We start from the raw sequence: 22,836 nt of genomic DNA, 5'->3' as shown, positions 1-22,836 counted from the left end.
CTGATGGACATTAGTGAACCAGGATGATTTTTAGGACAGTTTTAGGAGACAAACCTTTTATTCCAGATTTATGAATTGAGTTAAATCTTTCCCAGCTGCCGTGAACTCACGCCCAGAGCATTAGCCTGCCATCTGGATTACTAGTCCAATAACATTATCACTGTAAGATTTTGGGTTCAGGAACCACGGGTACCCAAGATAGGCAGTGAGTATTTGTAAGTAATTTTAAGGTAGTTTATTAAGTAGTAACAGTTTTGGTATGATGCATGTGTGATACTTAAGAGCATTTCACTGATCCCAGAGGATGAACGGACTTGGCACAGAGTGTGTTGATCTCAGTAGCTTGTGATAGCAGCATTCTGCTCTCTAGTTGAATTGTTAGGGAACTCTTCTCCCGATCTTCCTACATGTCCCCTGATGCATCTTTCATCTGAAGGAGGCAAGAAGGCAGCTGCCTGATGAAGACTGACGAGGACTGCCCCCTGTCTCCGAACGCATGTGAATTTACTTTATTTCTAGGGGCTGGTAGATTACCCAGTGTCAATCACCTGTTCAAACCCTTCTGACCAATGGAAAGGTACCCAAGATGTAGGGTGGTCCCCTACCCTCCCTCAACACTGTTCATCACCCTGGCTTGAAGTCACTGCTACACAGGGTGCCAGCAAGCTTTCTGCTATTGGTTCAGGAATATTTGTAAAACCTAGAGATCTTAATGTGGGAGTGCAATCTTTATGACCTTTATCTCTACCTTGCCTTGGTCCCTGACTCCTTAGAAATGTTTATTTTTTTCAGAGCTAGAGAAGTATATGCTGCGCCAGCTAGTTCCGTGAGAATCCTATGCAGTTTTATAAAACACCATTTCTTAAGGGTCCCTATTTTTTACACCACTGTGCTACCAAACCCCTGACTAATGTGAAAAAGTTGTAATGTTGTGTGACAGGTTATTAATTACCATCCCTAAAAATTACTGTTAGTGGCAATTAGATTAACACTCACATGTTTGTCTGACAATTCTCTCCACTATTGTAATATTCTATTTTAATGACAGATAGGTTGATGATTGTGCTGAGGTAGAGAAAAGTGAAATCTATCAACTGAATGTGTAAATACACTAATATTGCCTGTGATACCTTGTAAGTTAACATTTTCTCTAAGTTGTGTTCTGCAAACCACAATGGACTGATGCATTGGTAGACAAATATAATTAATGTTTTACTGTGCTTTTCTCCCAACAGAGGCAAAAGAAATTGTTTTAAAAGCTCAAATCCTGGCTGGTGGCAGAGGAAAGGGCAGCTTCACCAGTGGACTGAAGGGAGGAGTTCATTTAACTAAAAAGTATGTTTCAAATTTTACTGAGGAATTTAGTTCACAGTGCTTCAGAAAGAAGTATCTTGAGTAGTCAAATTTGCAAATGGTACCATTCAAAGAGGAGTTTTGGAACTGGAAGAGGCATTTCAGAAATTGCAGAATGAATGGACATAATATGTAAGTGGCAGGACAATAGCAACAGAAACAACATTCAGACAAGTGTAAAATGTGTAGAATTGGAAGAAAAGTAGATAATATATATCTACTCCATAAATGATGTTGAAGTAGCAAAGATAGAAACTGAAAGAGACCCATGAATTTTATAAGACTTGACATTGAACATGTCCAATCAATGCAGAGAAGCAGTCAACAAAACCAGTAGGATGATGAACCATGTAACCAGAACACAAGAAATGTCAATCAAACTTTATAGTGCCCTGCACAGATGATATCTTGAAAACTACATCCAATCTTGTCGTCAGAATAGACATTCAAATGCTGGAGACAGTGCAGTGAAGAGCCACATGGTCGATTGTGATTTAATATGTAAGAAAAGGCTGGAGAAACTTGGGCTTTTCAACCTAGAAAAGAGATGTCCGAGGTTGTCTTATAGAGGTATATAGATTGTAAGGATATATATTAAACTAGTAAAATTGGAGTGGGAATGTGTTTCAACTAGTAAAAGGTCAATTTTGAAATTCTTATTCACACAAAGAGTGATTGCTCTTGGGGATAAGCTTCATAATCTATAACCCTGCATATCCCACACTCTACCTTTACCTCCAAGTAGGGGATCAACCCTAGTTCAATGAAGAGTGCAGGAGGGCATGCCAGGAGCAGCACCAGGCATACCTAAAAAATGAGGTGTCAACCTGGTGAAGTTACAACTCAGGACGACTTGCATGCCAAATAGGATAAGCAGCATACGCTAGACAGAGCTAAGCAATACCACAACCAACAGATCAGATCAGATCTAAGTTCTGCAGTCCTGCCAGATCCAGTCTTGAATGATGGTTCATGAATGATGGATTCATCCAGTCTTGAATTTCAATTAAACAACTCACTGGAGGAGGAGGCTCCACAAATAACTCCTTCCTCATTGATGGGAGAGCACAGCACAACATAAGGCTGAAGCATTTGCTACAATCTTCAGCCAGAAGTGCTGAGTGGATGATCCATCCTGGCCTTCTCTGGAAGTTCCCCACAACACAGATGCCACACTTCAGCCAATTTGATTTACTCCATGTGATGCCAAGAAAAGGCTGAAGTCACTAGATAGTGCAAAGGCTATGGGCCCTGACAATATTCCAGAAGTAGCACTGAAGACTTGTTCTCCAGAACTTGCCGCGTCCCTAGCCAAGCTGTTCCAGTACACTACAACACTGGCATCTACCTGGCAAGGCATAAAATTGACCAGGTATGTTCCGTTCACAAAAAACAGGACAAATCCATGCTGGTCAATTACCACCCCATCAGCCTATTCTTGATCATTAGTAAAGTGATGGAAGGGGACATCAACATAGCTATCAAGAGCACAGGCTTAGAAAAAAACCTGTTCACTGACACCCAGTTTGGGTTCCGCCAGGATCATTCAGCTACTGATCTCATTACAGCCTTGGTTCAAACATGGACAAAAGAGCTGAACTCCAGAGGTAAAGTGAGAGTGAATGCCCTTGACATCAAGGCCACATCTGACCGGGTGTGGCGTCAAGGAGCCTTAGCAAAACTGGAGTCAATGGGAATCAGGGGGAAAGCTCTCCGCTGGTCAGAGTCATACTTAGCACAAAGGAAGATGGTTGTGGTTGTTGGAGGTCAATCATCTCCATTCCAGGACATCACTGCAGTAATTCCTCAGGGTAATGTCCTCAGCCCAACCATCTTCAGCTGCTTCATAAATGACCTTCTTTCACCATAAGGTCAGAAGTGGGGATGTTCGCTGATGGTTGCACAATGTTCAGCATCATTTGCGACAACTCAGATACTGAAGCAGCCCATGTCAAAATGCAGCAAGACCTGGACAATATCCAGGTTTGGGCTGACAAGTGGCAAGTAACTTTCACCTCAATTGTACACACCATTCACGACTGTATGTGGCAGGACTGCAGAGCTTGGATCTGATCCGTTGGCTGTGGGATCGCTTAGCACAGTGTCTTAACAAGTGTCAGTCAATGACCATCTCCAACAAGAGAGAATCTAACCATACCCCTTGACATTCAATGGCATTACCATTGCTGAGCCCCTACTATCAACATCCTGCGGGTTACCATTGCTGAGAAACTGAACTGGACCAGATTCTCAGCGGGGAGGCGATGGCGTAGTGCTATTGTCACTGGACTACTAATCCAGAGACCCAAGGTAATGTTCTGGGGACCTAGGTTCAAATCCCGCCATGGCAGATGGTGGCATTTGAATTCAATAAAAATCTGGAATTCAAAGTCGAGTGATGACCGTGAAACCATTGTTGATTGTTGTAAAAAAACACTAATACCTGGGGGCTAGTGCCAAAATTGGGGGAGCTGTCTCATAGCAGCAACAGCCTGACATAGTCATCCTTACGGAATCACCATCCCTGGGTATGTCCTGTCCCACTGACAGGACAGACCCAGCAGAGGCAAGGCACAGTGGTATACAGTCGAGAGGGAATTGCCCTGTGAGTCCTCAACATCAACTCTGGGCCCCATGAAATCTCATGGCATCATATCAAACATGGGCAAGGAAAGCTCCTGCTGATTACCATGTACCATCCTGTTGAGCACCACTTGAAGGTGGCAAGGGCGCAGAATGTACTCTGGGTGGGGGACTTCAATGCCCATCACCAAGAGCGACGCAGTTGCACCACTATTGACTGAGTGACCATTGCATGGTCCTGCAGGTGAAATCCCGCCTTCACATTGAGGATACCCTCCATCATGTTAAATGGGATAGATACCACTACCACCATGTTAAATGGGATAGATTTCAGACAGATCTAACAACTCAAGACTGGGCATCCATGAGGCGCTGTGGTCCATCGGCAGAATTGTACTCGAACACAATCTGTAACCCCATGGCCAGGCATATCCTCCACTCTATCATTACCATCAAGCTAGGTTCAATGAAGAGTGCAGGAGGGCATGCCAGGAGCAGCACCAGACATACCTAAACATGAAGTGTCAATCTGGTGAAGTTATAACACAGGACTATTGCGTGCCAAACAACATTATCAGCAAGTGATAGACAGCTAAGCGATTCCACAACCAACGGATCAGATCTAAGCTCTGCAGTCCTGTCACATACAGTCGTAAATGGTGGTGGACAATTAAACAACTCACTGGAGGAGAAGGGTCCACAAATATCCCCATCCTCATGGAGGAGCCCAGCACATCAGTACAAAAGATAAGCATTTGCTACAATCTCCAGTCAGAAATGCCAAGTGGATGATCCATATTTGCCTCCTCTGGAGGTTCCCAGCATCACAGGTGCCAGTCTTCAGCCAATTCAATTCACTCCATGTGATATCAAGAAACGGCTGAAAGCAGAGGCTATGGGTCCTGATGATATTCTGGCAATAGTACTGAAGACTTGTGCTCCAGAACTTGCTGCACCCCTAGCCAGGCTTTTCCAGTACAGCTGCAACACTGGCATCGACTCGGCTATATGGAAAATTGCCCTGTACACAAAAAGCAGGACAAATCCGACCTGGCCAATTACCATCCCATCAGTCTACTCTCGATCATCAGTAAAGTAATGGAAGGGGTCATCAACAATGCTATCAAGTGGCACTTGCTTAGCAATAGCCTGCTCACTGATGCCCAGTTTGGGTTCCACCAGGGCCACTCACTTCCTGACCTCTTTAAAGCCTTGGTTCAAACATGGACAAAAGAGCTGAACTCTCGAGGTGAGGTGAGAGTGACTACCCTTGACGTCAAGGCAGCATTTGACCGAGTGGGGCATCAAGGAGCAAAACTGGAGTCAGTGGGAATCAGGAGGAAAACTTTCCGCTGGATGGAGTCATACCTAGCACAAAGGAAGATGGTTGTGGTTGTTGGAGGTCAGTCATTTCAGCTCCAGGACATCACTGCTGGAATTCCTCAGGGTAGTGTCCTCGGCCCAACCATCTTCAGTTGCTTCATCAATGATCTTCCATCCATCATAAGGTCAGAAGTGGGGATGTTCACTGATGATTGCACAATGTTCAGCTCCTCTCGCGACTCCTCAGATACTGAAGCAGGTTATGTTCAAATGCAACGAGACCTGGATAATATCCAGGCTTGGGCTGAACAGTGGCAAGTAACCATTCGTGCCACAGAAGTGTCAGGCAATGACTGTCTCCAACAAGAGAGAATCTAACCATCACCCCTTGATGTTCAATGGCATTACCATCACTGAATCCCCCATTATCAACATCCATTGACCAGAAACTGAACTTGACTAGCCAAATAAATACTGTGGCTACAAGAGCAGGTCAGAGGCTAGCAATAGTGCGACGAGTAACTTCCCAAAGCCTGACTCCCTAAAGCCTGTCCACAATCTACAAGGCACAAGTCAGGAGTGTGATGGAATACTCCTCACTTGCCTGGATAAGTGCAGCTCTCACAACACTCAAGAAGCTTGACACCGTCCAGTACAAAGCGGCCCGCTTGAATGGCACTACACCCACAAACATTCACTCCCTCCACCACTGACGCACAGTGGCAGCAGTGTGTAGCATCTACAAGATGCACTGCAGGAATTCACCAGGGCTCCTTAGACAGCACCTTCCAAATCCACGACCACTACCACTGGAAAGACAAGGGCAGCAGATGCATGGGAGCACTACCAGCTGGAGGTTCCCCTCCAAGCCCCTCACCATCCTGACTTGGAAGTATATCGCCATTCCTTCACTGTAGCTGGGTCAAAATCCTGGAACTTCCTCCCTAACAGCACTGTGGGTGTGCTTACACCTCATGGACTGCAGCGGTTCAAGAAAGCAGCTCACCACCGTCACCTCAAGGGCAGTTAGGGATGGGCAATAAATGTTGGTGTAGTCAGTGACGCCCACATCTCGTTAATAAGAAAAGATTGAAAAGTGAAAGCAAATAGTCTCCCTTCCTTCTCAAGCCCTTGAACATGCTGTTGTCTCCCAAATCAATGCCTATCTTTCCCTTCTTCTGGATCACTCTAATCTTTGACACATTTTCCTCCAGTGCCTCTCCTTAGTGGAATGCCCTCACTTAGCTTCCACTCTTTCTTTTATGATTATAGCCAAAGCACCTTCGGAAGTGACGTCTCTTCCAAATCCCACAATTATCTCTGTAGGACCACAAGGATTTACTCTTGACCCCACCTCCTCCTCATCCACATGCTGCCCATTGGTGGCATAATCTGCAAACACAGGGTAGGTTTCCACATGCACATTGATGATGTCTTGCTTTACTTCTCCACTCCCTTTTTTGACCTCTTTACTGCTTCTGCCTCTTTACAGATTCTTGTCTGGCATTCAATCTTGCATGAATCTCAATTTCCTCCAGTCAGATATTTGAGAGACCAAAGCTGCTTTCTTCATTCACAGTTTCAGCATTCTTTGTGACCTGGATCTGAGTTTCTAACCACATGATGTGTAACTTCATGAAGAGTATCTATTTCTACTTTATTGCCCATCTCTGCTGATACTTCAGTCCATCTGTCACCTCCAGACTCTCTTGTTTATGGCAGACAGAAAATTTTGCCATTCACAAAGGACATTGAACGCTAGCTTGTCCCCTCCTGCCAAATCCCAGCAACCCATCCAACTATGCTATCTGAAAGATAGGGATGTTGAATTAATAGGGTAAAATTAAAAATCATATTATTAAAACAGCCAAGTATTTTTTGCTTTAGGGAGGCCTGAAACAGGGACCTGCAGAATGGAGAAGTGCATAGTTATCAATAAGTTAAAAGCAGCAATTAGTTATTTTTAAGGAACCAAACATGAAATATTTTAATGTTTGCAGCAGTCTCTTTGAAACTTCCAAACTGATGCTGTTGGACCCAGGATGCTGTTTCCTGTGCTGTCTTTGTACCCACCCGCCCGCCCACCGCCACCCCTATTGAAAAACCCAAGGAACCCACTCGTGGGCCAAACCCTGCATTCCACCTCCTTGTTTTTCCCCTGCTCCTACTTTACAGCTCTATTAAACTTAGGTGTTTCCTTCTGCACAGTATTGCCAGATTACATGAACCTCCTATGTGCTTAAACTCCAACACTTCATCTCAGGGACCTTGGCTTAATTGCTACTAAGTTCCAGGATTATGGCCCATTGCTGCTAGACACAATCTCTGTTCCCTCTTAAAAGTTTCTGCTGACTTGCACTGATTTGCCCAGTTCTTCCGATCTTTGGATGGTCATGCCCTGGAGGTACCTGGAATGTACACTGGGGGAATCCCTCAGATGACCCATGCACTGACTGCATGTGAATTGCCTGGGAAGTTTCAACTTCCACTGGGCAATTATCCTGCATCTGGAACCCACCTTGGGAGATTCAGCAGCCCATCCAAAAGTCCATTGACTTTCATTGGAACTGGATGATCCTGGTAGTGGGCTGGGCCAGAAAATCCCTCCATCTGAGTTAGAGTTGGAGGTTTTGGATGGTTCTGACTCTCTTACCATAATAGCTACCCAAGAAAGGTTAGAAGGATTACAACCAGTTTTAACTGTTGCGTAGCTATACAACTGATCCCCCGACTGCTCAGTGTACAACCCCCCACCTGGCTACGCTGAGCCCTCCCAGATTAACTCCCAACCACCCAACTACCCCCGATGCACTGCCAACTAACTCCTGACCATCCAATTACCCTCCCAACCCCTGATAACCACCCACCAACCCCACTACCCTACCCAGCTAACTCCTGACCACCCAACTCCTCCTGACCACACACACCAGCCCCCCCCGACATGAGGGCCAAATCACTGAGTGGGAACGTGAGAGTGGTTAGGGTCTGGAATGCACTGTCTGAGAATATGGTGGATGCAGGTTCAATTGAGGCTTTCAAGAGGGAATTAGATGATTATTTGAAAAGGAACAATGCAGGGTTATGAGGAGAAGGCAGGAATATGGCACTAAGTGAACTATGCAGACACAGTGGGCTGAATGGTTGCCCTCTGCGCTGTAACAATTCTCTGACTACCCTTCCCCAACAACCCCCAACCCACCCTACCCCCTCACCCACTCACCTGTCACCCTATTCCCTCACCCACTTTTATACACTTACCTGCTCTTCTTAGCTTTCAAAGTGGCTTTGGGAGATTTAAACTTGCTGGTATATGGCAACTAGTGTTGTAAAAAAAATGGGTGTGGCTTGGCTTCCCCCGATGCTCTTACACTACAGTTCAAAAAGCTGGGGGAGAAATGTGGTGCAAGATAAGTATATAGGAGCAGAGTGGCAATCTGACAGTGATTGCCACTCCTCAGAAAATTTGGCCCGTTGTTTTCCAGTGCACTTTTCCCGAAATCAGCTAAACCAGTGCAAAAGATTGAGGAATTTCAAGTGCACAGTATGTATGGTGCGAACTGAATTTCTGTGATCTTTTGAGCTGGCTTAAAGAACATCATGCTGGAAGGCAGCCTCACCTCCAAAACTGTCTGTGCCACCCAAGTATTTAACTAGCATAGCAAGTTTCCACAAATTGTTCCTGTTTGTGGCCCTTCAAGGAGACTCTTAAAATTAAACTTTTTTTTAAGATGCAAGAGCACCAATAGGCACCTTTTTAAAAATTTGACATATAAAACCATTTAGTTTACTAAGGAACTGACTAGTGTACACAAATGAAACTAGTAAATAGTTCTGTATAGTTTTTTTTAAAGAACGATAACTTCATATCAGAAAACTAGCACAATTTTGAGTGCAACTTACACCTGAGGTGCCAATTGCATTCAAAATGGAAACTCAACCCTCAGGTACATTCCTACATTCCAATCATGATTATACTTCAAAAAAATTTAAATTTGCATTTGGCACATCTTGAGTTCATGAAAAACGGTTAATAGGGCAGAATTTTCGGGGGGCCCACTTGCTGATGTGCAAAATGACGCACGGTGACATTAGGCGTGTGGCCCGACATCACTGCGCATCATTTAGATTTCCAGTTCGGCGGGCGCCCACTGAACTGTCAAAGGCCTTTTAAGGCGTGTTAAAAACTAATTAAAATAATTAAATGAGCTGCCCGTCCAACCTTAAGGTTGGCGCGCAGGTGAAGAGCCCAGGTGGCCTTCACATTTTTCATGGAACCTCGTCCACAGGTGGGATGAGGTTTCATGAAGTTTTTATAAATTAAATAAAGTTTTTCATTAATGTTCCTTGACATGTCCCAGCTCATGTGACACTGTCACATGAGCTGAGACATGTCTTAAAATATATTCTTTCCTTTATTTAGCTTTGAAAAACTTTAACTATTTCTGCGCTATTTCGTGTGCATGCGCAAAAGCGTGCAGGCCCCGACTCAGGGAATCCCACCCATCTGCACAAGGAGCATGCAGTGCTTCCAGGCGTGTGTCATGCTGGGCGGGCCTTAATTGACCCGCCCACGTAAAATGGCGACGCGGACACGATTGGGGGCGCCGATCAGGTTTGCACCCACTCCCACCCACCCTCGCACATACCCCCCGAAGGGGGGATAATTCTGCCCATAAATGCAAGCTCTTTCTTTCAATGTACTTTTCTGTGTACCTCAACTTTTAAAAGGATAAGAGTTAAAATTTTTCTAAGCTATTCGAGCTCTCATTTTGTTGCTTACGTGAAAAAGCATCAATTCATCTCACTCTTACCAATATCTGTTTCTCTGTCTTCAGATTTCATAGTTCGGATCATTCAAAATGTACAAAAAATATAAAGTAATGCAGCCAATCTATCAGTTTCTTTTGGCTTGGAGAAGTAAGTTTTTCCAACATATCAACAATTAACTCAAGACTTACAGATATTAAACATTTCATATTGAAGAAATATGCTAATTTAAACACATAATTACATATGCTGCTTGGGTCATTATATATATTAAAAATCTAATTTGCAGTGAGCATCACCACCAGAGACCAATTTATGTATTTACACTTCATTAAAATTGTTTTCTGAGTAAATTGAAAGACAAGCTGCTTTCTTTAAACAAGTGTGGAGCAGAACTTTCTAACTCAAAGTTAGCTTTTAAAATTCTCCATAGCCAAGGTTTAAGATCAGCAGAAAATAGTCTTTTGGGAAATGAGCTGTGGACTAAATTAGCTGTTGCAGTGCCAAACTGTTGCCTATAGAGTGAGTTCTAATACTTGCATAGCTCACTTGTGACTTCTAGTGGCAGTAATCTGTGGTACAGTAGTACAGTTGTTACTGGAATATGATGTATTTTGCCAGGAATTGAAAATTTAGGTAGATTTGGGCTGTGGGCCAGTGTATCCATGTATTTTTTTTTAGCTTCTTTGTTCAAAGATTTGTTAAATTGGGTACTGCTTAAAGGAATAGCAATGTGTTGAATATTAGGTTTGCAGGCAATCTGTGAAAATGAAATGAAACTAAAATTAGAAAAAGGACTCACTTTTTTAAAAATATGTTTGCAGCCCTGATGATGTTGGGCAGCTGGCAAAGCAGATGCTTGGGTACAACCTCGTTACAAAGCAGACTGCAAAGGAAGGTGTCAAAGTTAACAAGGTAAGGGGCAGGGACAAAAGTGAAAATAAATGAAGTGATGTTATGAAAGCATTTTTGTGTGCAGCAAGTTAAACGTATTAATAATTTCAATTTTAAAGGGATGAAATCAGGCATTTAAACGAATTGTTAGTAATACAAAAATTGCTTGACTATTCATTAAGAAATTATTGCATGGCATCAGAAATCCCAAAAGCAAAAGAAACATTTAACATCAATAGCTAAGTTGCAGTGCTATTCAGGTAAATAACATGTTTTTAATTGATGTGAATATGAAGGTGATGGTGGCAGAAGCCTTGGATATTGCCAGAGAAACATATTTAGCAATTCTGATGGACAGAGCCTGCAATGGACCTGTTATAGTTGGAAGTCCCCAGGGAGGAATGGACATTGAGGAAGTAGCAGCCACCAAACCTGAGTTAATATTTAAGGTATGCTGTGAAGCAAAAGCGATTGTGGAAGCTGAACTGTATGTTGCTTATTACAAGAAATTGAATTGTGGTTATAGTCATTGTGAAATTTTGCTAAGAATTTTTTAAACCTTTAAGAGCATAGATATTTATTTTTTGCCATTTATATGGTAATTAAATTATTTTGTCTTGTCAGCATGGCATACAAAAGGCTAATCTAATATTTAAAAATCTTTACGTAAATTGTGTTATTATGCTTTAAGGACAGATAATTTAAGTACAAATTGACCAGCAGCTTCCCACATTTTAATGTGTGAGACATATGTTCTTCATATTCAGGATATTGAAATGTATCTCACCTTTTTTCAACTTATTCTGATGGCTTTGTTTCTTAGGAGGTCATTGATATCTTTGAAGGGGTTAGAGGGGATCAAGCACTCCGAATGGCTGCGAATATAGGATTCAAAGGTCCATTGCAGCAACAGGTAAAAGGGCAACAATTATTTACATGTGCTCTTTTGTTCCCTTTAATTGAACAAAAATTGATTTATTATATTGCTAATTATGCTGCTCCCAGATTGGAAATCGATCTCTATTCTGGAGGGAAAGAAAAAAGCTGCCATTGTCAGGACAGGCACTTGATGAATCTAGCTGAAATAAATCAGTGTCGGTGATAAGTGTAAACTGTGTGGTGTGGAACATTTCGCACAAGTAGAAAACATTTTAAAAAATCTATATCTTTTGAAGTTTACTAAAATACTTTGCTCTATTATACTGTTTCAATCTTTTGATGCATGTTTACAACAAAATCTTCTGTCTGCGTGATCTTCCTGTCTATAAACATTACTTCCTGTTGTTAATTTCTTAATTCATAATGATTAGTGCACTACTTGTTAAGTAATCTTGGTTCCTTAAAGTAATGCTCAACAACTTGTCTTTATTCACAATGCATTAAAAGTGGAAGTGAAGGGCTTGATTCCACTATTTTGGAACCAGATTCCAACTCAATCAACCAAACCAGTGCAAAAGATTGGGAAATCTTAAAAGTGAGATGTGCCTTAAACCTCTTACATTTTCAGCAATCTTTTTCGCTAGTTCAAGATTTAATTCATCAGTTCAGACCTCTACTACAAATCTGACCATGCCTCAAGGCCAAAATTGAGAGATTCTGCTGATTGTGCTGTTAGGGGAAGGCTCTTCAAATTACACTCATTTTCTTAGGTGCACAAGTACCAGTAGGCTCGTTTTTAAAGTTTGTTGAACAACAACAACTTATACAGCACTTTTAACATAAAGCAATATCCCTACATTCCTCACAGAAATGTTATAAAACAAAGTATCACACTGAGCCACATAAGGAGATTTTAGGTGAGGTGACCAAAAAGTTGGTCAAAGAGGTAAGCTTTAAGAAACATTTTAAAAAAAGAAAGCAAGATAGAGAATTGGAGAGGTATAGGGAGAAACTTTCAGAACTTGGGGTCTGGGCAACTGAAGGCATGGAGCAATTATAATTGGGAATGAACAAAAGCCGAAAATTAGAGCAACACAGATATCTCGGAGCGTTGTGCGGTTGGAGGAGATTACAGAGATATGGAGGGGCAAGGCCATCGAGCAATTTGAAAACAAATATGAGAATTTTAAAGTTAAGACATTGCTTGACAGGGCGCCATTGTATGTCAGCAAGCACAGGAGTGATAGGTGAACATGACTTGCCGCAAGTTATGTCACGTGTAGGTGAGTTTTGGATGACCTCAAGTTTACGGAGGGTAGAATGTAGAGACCAGCCAGGAGTGCAGTGGAATAATCAAGTTGAGAGGTAACAAAGGCACGAATGAGGATTTCAGCAGCAGATGAGCTGAGACAGGGCGGAAGATGGGCAATGTTAGATGGGTAGAAATAAACGGCCTTAGTGATAACACGAATATGTGATTGGTGATCATATGTGACACCAAGATTGCGAATAGATTGGCGTAATCTTAGACTGTTGCTAGGGAGCGGGATGGAGTTGGTGGCTGGGGGAAGGAGTCTGAAGTGGGGATTGAAAACATATCCAAAAAAAGTTTAATTTATTAAAAAACTGGCTAATGTACATCAATTAAACTATTAAATGGTTCAGTAACTTTTTTGCCATTTTGAATGACTTTAACACAATTACAGGTGGAAGACTGGAGACACTTATTTAAAATGCTGATTTTTTTTTGCTGATAAAACCCATTTTTAGCTATATTATTAAAAGTGCACCAGATTACCACTCTTAAAATACATCAAGGAATACTTTGAATGGAAAGAAAATAGAAGAAAATCATACTGCTCAATTGTTTTGGTACATGAAAGACTAGCTTGTGCGATTTCAAGCATATTTTGGGTGTATTTTCCTGATTTCACGCAAAGCGGACGCTCTTTCTCTTGATGTTCTTTTTAATATTCTGATCTCGGATATCATATTCCTCAGTTCCGATTGTATTATATTGGTATTAAAACTTGTATTCTGTTCTATGAAGCTGATAATTTTAGAACTGGTAATACTTCACTTTCATACTGTCTTGAGTTGCTTTCTCATAAACGAATGAGGGATAAATAGAAATGAACCTCTGCATCATGTTAAACATATTTATCTCTGTGTAATGATAGGTAATGCTAGCCTAAGCAGGAGTATTTAAGTTGTGAAAAGAAATATGTTGTAGCATTTCAAGTAGAACTAGCATAGTTACCATGTTGATTTGAATAATTTTTACAGATGTTGCAACAATATTACCCCTATTCACCTTTTGCTCATTTTTAATTTTCTGTGTGAATTTTGGTTTATTAAACAGGCTGCAGAAGAGATTCAGAAACTGTATAGTCTATTTTTGAAAGTTGATGCCACCCAGGTAGAAGTGAATCCCTTCGGTGAAACACCAGATGGGCAAGGTAAGGGTGGAAAGAAACATATGGTTTTTTTGCTTTTGTGTGCACACCAAAAGAAATAATTAGCAAACACGTATTTGCAAACAGTGATTCACTTGTGTTCAATGTAACTTCATCATTGAATAATGAAGCTTGCATCAGCTGTGAACAAATACCCTGAGTAGCTAAATCTGTGCGCCCACTCTCTCCTGACTTTTGTAATTGTGAGATAAGACCACACTACCTACAGTGAAGGACGTTGAATTCTCTAATGATCACAATGGAGCAAAACCCGATTTACCAGACTTGTTCTGATAAAGAAATAAAGCAGCACTCCTGTCAGTGAGGTTCCTTTTCTCTACAGCACTGAAAGGAGAAATAACCACTGGGAACTATAAAAGCTGGTTTAGATGCAGCTATTTTCTGAGTAAGTCCTGTGAAGGCTATTGATTTCAAAATGCTTATCCAATATTGTTCCTTGTTTCTACAAAATAGAAATCATCTACAGGGGTAAATCAATCTGCCGATAATTTGGTAAAATTTCAAGAGATATTGAGCTGTTACTTCCCCTCACATTTTCTATAAATATTTGAATTCATGAGTGGATGTCTGATAGATTTTTTCAGGATAGTTTGGGGTGACGTGTTTTATAGCACCAGCCTGCTAACCCAGGGCTGCACATATTTTTCCTAATGTCAGCCGAAATAGAAATGGCCAGTCCTCCGACCGGATTCTTCCACCAGCTATCCTCCTATTTGCTCAATTGCATATCTATCTTTTTATCCTTCTCTTTTCCTACATCGCCAGGTCCTTCCTTCCCCCCTCAATAATTCCTTTACCCAGAACAGGGTTTCTGCATTTCCCTCTTCCCCTTCAATGATGCCTATGTTTCTGCCTTTCCCTCACTCTTTTTCTCCTGCCTCTTGACAGAATCTTTCTCCCCTTCTCCCACCACCTAAACAAGAGGGTCTTTATTATTAGCATGTTAGCTAATTGTGAATATTTTTTTATCTGTGAGCAGTTTTGGGATGCATTACATTTAGTGACAGAACTAAATAGCATTAATGAAGGGTACTGTACCAACTGGAACAGAGAATACATGACAATTGTCTGCGTTTGCCAACAATAGTCATTGTTTAGCAGCATTGTAGCTCTGTCTCTATTTGAGGATGAAAACCATAATTGTTGGGCTCTCTTCTTGTGATTGTTCTAGTCTAATTTTTTACATCACTTTATGCATGGCAGGTACTGTCATGATGAGCTAGATTTAATGAAGGCAGTGGTGATCTTGCCCTACAGTTGGAGAGCTGGCTAGAGTCCTGTGTCGCCTCCTTTGGGGAAGGCCTGCTGAATTAAGTGCTGTTCAGGCACTTAGCTGGGTAGTGGTAGCCTTCCTCAGGATCAAGGACCCCAGGGATGGAAGCCCTGTCTGCCGAGAGCTGCTGGCCAATCAGAGCCCGGCAGCTCTTTTGAAAGAAAGTGTCACTAATGAGGCAGTGGCTGTTGCCGGTACGACACCTACCCAAGGCCTAATATTGTTGCTGGACCCCAGGGCAGTCAGCAGCAACACTGGGTCCCTCAATGCCTTTGAACAAGAGACCGTCTCCTGCCCCTTTCCGGAGCCCACAAGCAACCCCTCATGGGTTTGCTTGTCATGTTCCTTGCCTGGCAAGCACCCCAACCACCGCTGGGTTGATAGGTTTCAATGAGATCATCTCTCATTCTTCTAAACTCCAGAAAATATGGATCCAGTGTACTCTGCCTCTCATCAAAGGACAACCCTCACATTCTAGGGGTTAATAGTTTGATATCACCAGCAAACGTGTATACATTACTCCCTGTATCTCTTCACCAAAGGGATTAATGTAGACAGGAAGCTGAGGCGCCAGCATGATCCTTGCGGCACTCTACTATTCACTGCCTGCCAACTTGAAATAGCCAAGTTTATGTCACTCTCTGCTTTTTATCCATTAACCAATCCTCTCTCCATGCTAATATATTAACCCCAACTCTATGATCCCTTATCTCGCCTATTAACGTTTTGTGTGGCACCTTATCAAATGCCTTTGGAAATCAGGTATACTTCCACATCCAGGTGTGCCACACCTACTATTTCCCTTTATCTACCCTACTGGTTACAGCCTCAAAAAAACCACAAAAACGCTAATAAATATGTCAAACAGGATTTCTCAAGCGTGGTGGGTGGACCCAGGAGCAGCCGAGAAGCCGACTGTTGCTCGCGATTGGGCCCCGACCGTGATTTCATGCTGGCTGGCCAATTAATGGCCAGCCAACGTGAATCGTGTGCTGAAATGTTCAGCGCTGCCTGGGAAGGGTGTAGAGGAGGGCGAGCGCATAAGTCAGTACATGCGCATGGGTGCGCTCAGTGAGAGCTCCCTGAAGGCACAGAGCTGCCTCAGGGAGCTGAAGATTTTTGACATTAAAAATAAACAATTGAAAAATAAGGAAAACATGTCTCCTCATGTGAGTCTGTCACATGAGAAGGTACATGTTAAAAATTAGTTTTAAAAGTTTTTTTTTAAAATCACTGGTCAAAGCAAAAGGTTTTGCAAACAATGTAAAGCCGCTTGGCCTATTTGCCCGACTGCCAGCTGTAAGGTTGGATGGGCAGAAAAATATTCAATTAAATTAATTAATTAATGGGCTTAACAGCCCTCTTAATTGTCGGCGGGCAGCTGCTGACTCTCGCTCACACCTGCCAACCAAAATATTGCGCACTATTTTTCTCCCGTTTGGGTCAGACGCATGCCTGCCCAATGAGAGAAAAATTCTGCCCCATGTTGACTTGTTCTAATCATGTTATTCTTTTCTAAGTGCATTGTTAAGACTTCCACAAGAATAGATTCCAACATTTTCCCAATGACTGATGTCAGGCTAACTGGCTGGTAGCTTCCTGTTTTCTCTCTTGCTCCTTTCTTGAGAAGTGACGTAACATTTGCCAACTTTCAATCTAATAGGACCTTTCCCGAATCTAAAGGAATTTGGAAAATCATTGCTAGCGCATCCATTGTCTCTGCTTAGAACCCTAGGCCATTAGGCTCGGCAATTGGTCAGTTTTTTTTGCCTTAAGTTTCTTCAATACTTTTTCTCTGCTGATATTAGTTTCCATAATTCCCTCACATTTTAGCCCCTAAGTTAGTCAGTTTCTGGTATGAAACTTGTGTCTTCTACTGTGAAGGTGGACACAAATATTTGTTCAATGCTTCTGCCATTTCTTCATTCCCCATAACAATTTCTCCAGTCTCTGCTTCAAAGGGACCAATGTTTGCTTTAGCTACCCTCTTTTTATATACTTATAAAAGCTCTTACAATCTGTTTTTACATTTCTGTCTAGTTTGTTTTCAGATTCTATTTTGTCCCTTTTTAACATTTTGGTGGCCTTTTGCTGTTTTTTAAAACACTCCCAGTCCTCAAACTTGCTACTGTTTTTTTGTAACATTGTAAGCCTCTTATTTTAATCTAATACAATCCTTAACTTGCTGAGTGACCCATGAATGGGTCTGTTTGCTGAGTTTTTGTTCTTCAATGGAATGTATTTTTGTTGAACATTTTGAATTGTTTCTTTAAATGTTTCCCACTGTTCATTTACCACCATACCGTTTAGTCTTATTTACCCACTAACCTTAGCCAGTTCTCCCCTTACACCTTTGTAATAGGCTTTGTTTAAGTTTAAGATTCTGGTTTGAGATTGGCTTATGTCATTTTCAAACTTAACATGGAATTCAGTGGTTTTATGATCACTATTTCCCAGTGGATCTTTTACTATGACATTACTAATTAACTCTGCTTCATTATACAATAATAGATCTAAGAAAGCTTTATCCCTAGTCAATTGCATAATGTATTGCTTCAAGAGATTGTCACAAAAACTTTCTACAAACTCATCTTCTAGACCACTCTTGTCAATTTGATTGTCCCAATCTATATGACGATTAAAGTTCCCAACAAAATTATATTGCCTTTGTTAAGAGCTTGGATAATTTCCACATTTAATGCTCTGTCCAAGATTATAACTACTGTTAGGGCGCCTATAGGCTCGTCCCACCGGTGTTGCCTGATTCTTGAATTTCAAAATTCCATCTATACTGACTCAACTTCATGATCTCCTGAGACCAGATTCTCTCTCACTAATGTCTTTATTCCATTCTTGACTATCAAGGCTGCCCCCTCCCTTTGCTACTCTGTCTGAGTGTACCGTAAATTGATATGGAGGTGACTGCAGATGGGCCAATTACAGTTATAAACATGCAATCCTGACTATGTTTAATAAGATTTGGTTTGGAACTCCATATTTGATAATGAATTTACTTAAAATACATTAAGTCCCCATTTCAAGTTGCCTCAGTTCAGCATTGTTCCGCTTTAGCATTGTGGATATAATGGGACTGTTCTGCGCACTTGGTGTCGGGATTTCCACTTTAGCATCATTTCATGCTAGGTCTGATATAGTGTCACAGAACCTGATCACATCATTTTGGAACAGCCTCTCCCGCTTGCCAATTCTCTCCCACTGTCCAACTCTCCCACTCGCTGCCTCTCTTGCTCACCGCTTCCCTCCTTGTCTCTCCCACTCACAGGTCTTCTCGTTCCCTTGCTCGCTTCCTCCCTCTCACTGTCCCTCTCCCAAGCCCTGCTCACAGCAGTGATCAGGATGGTTGACCAGTGGGAAGGAATGAGAGAGGGAAGTGGCGAGCAGGTAAGGGTCGGAGAGTGGGAAGGTCAGGCAGCAAGTGAGGTGGTGAGTGGGAGGAAGTGGGAAAGAGTCAGGGAATTGGAGAGGCCACTGAGCGGGAGAGGCAGCAAGCAGGAAGAGTTTGCCTATTTCTTTTTTATTTTTCAATTTTTTTTAAAGTTATTTCATTTCTGAATATAGAAATTTATGGATGTTCAGTATTTCAACTTGCAAGGTATAATGTTTTAATGCTTTTTTTCTGACAATAAAGGTCCTACAGAACTAAATTCCAGCTTTTACATTGGCGTAATGGGAACATTGGATTTGTTTAAAGTTGTTTCACTTAAAGTTGCACTTTTCAGGAACGCACCTACTAGGTTAAATGAGGATTTACTGTAGCAACATAACGAGAGCCTTCTTTTCTCCCATCATTGAAAGAAAGGGTTTTTTAAAAGTAACAAAAATAAAATGAATTAATTCCCAAATAGTAAATAGTGTCTTTCAGTAAAATTGAACAACTCTTCCTTTCTTTTTTGATTAAATAACTTCAGTCCAAATGCTCATGAAATTTATTGAATATTCATGTAAAAATGTATTTTTGGAAGGACTATACATCCAGACTGAGGAGAAAATAAATCTTGTGCCTTTAGCACTTGTATCTCTCTCCTTTTTGATTATTTTCCCCTGTAATTTGACTGAAGAAATGTTGGATATACCCACAGCTTAAGGTATAAGATTGTGCCCCACAAAACTTCTAACATAATTAATATTTTTCGTATGTTGAGGTTATCTGTTCAGTTTTAGAGACATCATTGTCTCAGTTGTTTTGAAGCTATCGGTCAGCTTTTGCTAATCTTCTATCCTGGCATCTGTGACTAATTCTGTAGTATTGTCTGTATGATGAAAGAGCAAGCTTTGTGTATAAATGTGTATGCGAATTTATTATGTGCTGTATAAAGTTAAAAGATAATGCTGGAAAGATCTAAGATGGCCACCAAGCTGATGTGTGTCACTGCAAGCAGAGGATGATTTTTATTTTTATCTTCAATTACTCTGCTAATCAGCCAGAGAAATGTTACTTTTGTAGTGATCCTTCTGTGCATCATTCAAATGGGAAGGGACAATTGGAGGAAACATTAAGTAATTGGGAAGTATTCTAGACCTTTCAAAGAAAAAAGGGAAATTTGAGACCCAGGCTGGTGAAACCAAAAATTACTCCTGATGGAGTTGAAACCCAAACAGTCTGGTGAAGAATGTTACAGACTGTTGGTAGAAAGGCAGCCTGCACTATCTGCTAAAGAAGTAGATTGTACATTTTAAAAACCTTATCTTTCTGCTGTTATTGGAGCTAAAGCTTGTGCTGTTTAGTATTGATTCTACATGTTTAATTGTTGCAAACAAGTCGGGTTGGTTAATTCAAAATGAGAGCCCAACTCGAATATAGCATGGCATGGTGAGGAATATAGTGCTGTGGCACTATCAGTGTGGTAACAGTTCTAAAATTGCAATTAAATCTAATGATTTGCTTTAAATGTAAAAGAACACCTTGGGTAGGCAACTTATGCATAATATTAAGGCCTAGTGATAATGCATCAACTAAGGTGAAAAGGAGCAGTAATTTTAGTTGAAGCTATGGTTAGAAAACAAGCACGATCTCCTATACAGGGAACTTAACTACCCTATTGGAAGTTGTTTTGTGTCGAGCACTCTCCAGTATTGTCAAGTGAAGCCTACTTTAGAAGATAGGCTCCAGAATATGGAAGGAGTTTACTGCCTAAACTCTGGATCCTAACCCTCTATTTAAAAAACAAATTTAATAGAAATCAACCATGCTTCTATGTTTCATCTTCACTGTAGAATGTTGCAGTCAATATCTTGAAAATACTGAGATTTGCTAGTAGAGTTGCTTTTGAGCATTAACAGTATTAACCTTTCAATGATTCTTCTACCCAACAGTATCGGGAGAGGCTCTGGTTCATGTCCATGCTTTCCTAGATGAAATCGAATTTAATGCCTTGTAGAAGTGGTTTTGAAAAAAAATCACATTCATCCACTTATAGATGACTTGAATAGCAAATCTAACTCTTTAATGACCAAAAGACATTATGGTGCATGCTTTAATAAATCAAACTGGTGAATGTTAATAGAGAGTATTCATTGAGCAGTAAAAATAAATTCATCCCATAAATGTATGGACTCAATAATTCCAGATAGCACTGTTGTGAATGAATTGAAGGTTTTCCTTGAGTGTGAGTGATTATGCTTTTTTCACACATCACAAGCATTCTGTTTCTGGTACAAATATATTTCACCTTAGGATCTGTTCCTAAGTTCCTAACGTTCATGCTTCCTGATTTCATTCCTAACTGGCTTACCTCAAGTCTTAATATTCTGCATCTTTGTTCTGAGTTCCCCTATTAAATCTCCATTATTTTAATGGTTAGAGCTGTCTTTGGCCATTTAAACTCAAGACAATGGCCTTCAACCCTTGAAAGCCCTGGCATAATTCCGGTGAGTCTGTGCTGTACCCCTTCTAATGCCAGTATGTCTTTCCCGTGTGCTTTATAGCACTTAAAGACATCGGTTTGGTCCTAAGATACCAAACAGATTGGGGCCAGGGCACAGCCCTGTTTCACTCCATTCTTCATTCACAAAATTGTCAGAAGTGGAGCCATCAAACTGTACCGTGCAAAGCATGTTGTCATGGAAGAAGCAGTTGAGACTCAGGAGTTTGGGTGAACAGCTAATTTTTCTCAAAATCTCGTAGAGCCCTGCTCTGTTGATGGTGTTGACTGCCTTGGTGAGATCTTCGAAAGTAACGTAAAGTGGCACTCCTTGTTCCCTGCACCTCTCTTGTATCTGGCGTATGGAGACAATTATGACAACAGTAGATCTACTGGCACCAAAACTGCACTCTGCTTTCTGGTACATTTGGTCTCCAAATAGATGAAGATTTTTAAATATGACCCTAGCAAAGCCCTTCTTCATGATTCTAAGGAGCGAAATGCTCAGAAGCTGGGCCTTAGGACCAAGCTGATGGCTTATAAGGCCTGTGTTCTCAGTACTTTGCTATGTGGCTGTGAAAAATGCATGACTTACAGCAGCCAGGAAAAGAAGCTCAATAATTTCCATCTTCGCTGTTTGGGGTGCATTGTAGGTATATCCTGGCAGGACAAAATCACAATTGGGCAACCCCTTCAAAGGCAGAGCTCCCAAGTGTGTTAGCACTAACCAAACAGATGAGGCTTCGGAGGATTGGGCACATCCACAGGATGGAAGATAGTCACATACCCAATTACCTTCTGTATGGTGAGGTAGTCTGGGCTAGACTCCCAAGGCTCCATTTCAAGGATGCTTGCAAAGTGACATGAGGCCCTGAACACCAAGTATCACACCTGGAAGTCACTAGCTGGCAAAAGAGGGTATTGGCGACAAATCCTGAGGGTTAGTGTGTACTACGATGTCGACCAGTGGCTGCAGCAACTTGGCAACAGGTGCCATTGCTGAAAACAAAACCCACAATGTCACTTGGCAGCTTCATGTGCAGAGCTTGTGGCAGAATCTGCCTCTTAAGGATTGGCTTTCGTAGCCATGAGCAGAGGTACACCAAATGAAGATTCCCCCGCCCCCCCCAACCCCCCACCTAAGTGGATTGTTTGCTGCACATCCACCATCTCTCGTAGATGGAAGGATGCCAATGAACACACATAGTACTTTATATACAATCTGATACGGCACTATACAACTGAAGCAAAACTTCTTTCCCTTTGTATTGTTAGCCCTTTAAGATAAAGGCCAACATTTTCTTAGCCTTTTTGATTGTTTCTGAGTACCTGTCCCCTAGCTCATAGTAATTTGTGGATGTGGACACCTTCATTTTTGATAAACTTTGGTGCTGAATCCTATCAC

At 41.5% G+C, this 22,836-nt stretch overlaps 1 protein-coding gene across 4 annotated transcripts in view; it reads left to right on the top strand.

The window, feature by feature from the left end:
* The window catches only part of suclg2 (succinate-CoA ligase GDP-forming subunit beta), a 416,386-nt gene that overhangs the window by 215,658 nt on the left and 177,892 nt on the right, over positions 1-22,836 (top strand). For all 4 annotated transcript variants that reach the window (XR_005943576.1, XM_041192068.1, XM_041192066.1 and 1 more), the window contains 5 exons: positions 1,236-1,335; positions 10,851-10,941; positions 11,217-11,369; positions 11,744-11,833; positions 14,162-14,258. Coding sequence is in view for 3 of the 4 variants with exons in the window: in XM_041192068.1 (XP_041048002.1) it covers positions 1,236-1,335; positions 10,851-10,941; positions 11,217-11,369; positions 11,744-11,833; positions 14,162-14,258 (531 nt within the window). In the remaining variant the exon portion in view is untranslated. The remainder of the gene's footprint in view (positions 1-1,235; positions 1,336-10,850; positions 10,942-11,216; positions 11,370-11,743; positions 11,834-14,161; positions 14,259-22,836) is intronic.

This window comes from Carcharodon carcharias, chromosome 7, assembly GCF_017639515.1.
Source record: "Carcharodon carcharias isolate sCarCar2 chromosome 7, sCarCar2.pri, whole genome shotgun sequence".
NCBI lineage: Eukaryota > Metazoa > Chordata > Chondrichthyes > Lamniformes > Lamnidae > Carcharodon > Carcharodon carcharias.
Note: the sequence above shows the minus strand (reverse complement) of the source record. Positions and strands in the feature narration are given on the sequence as shown.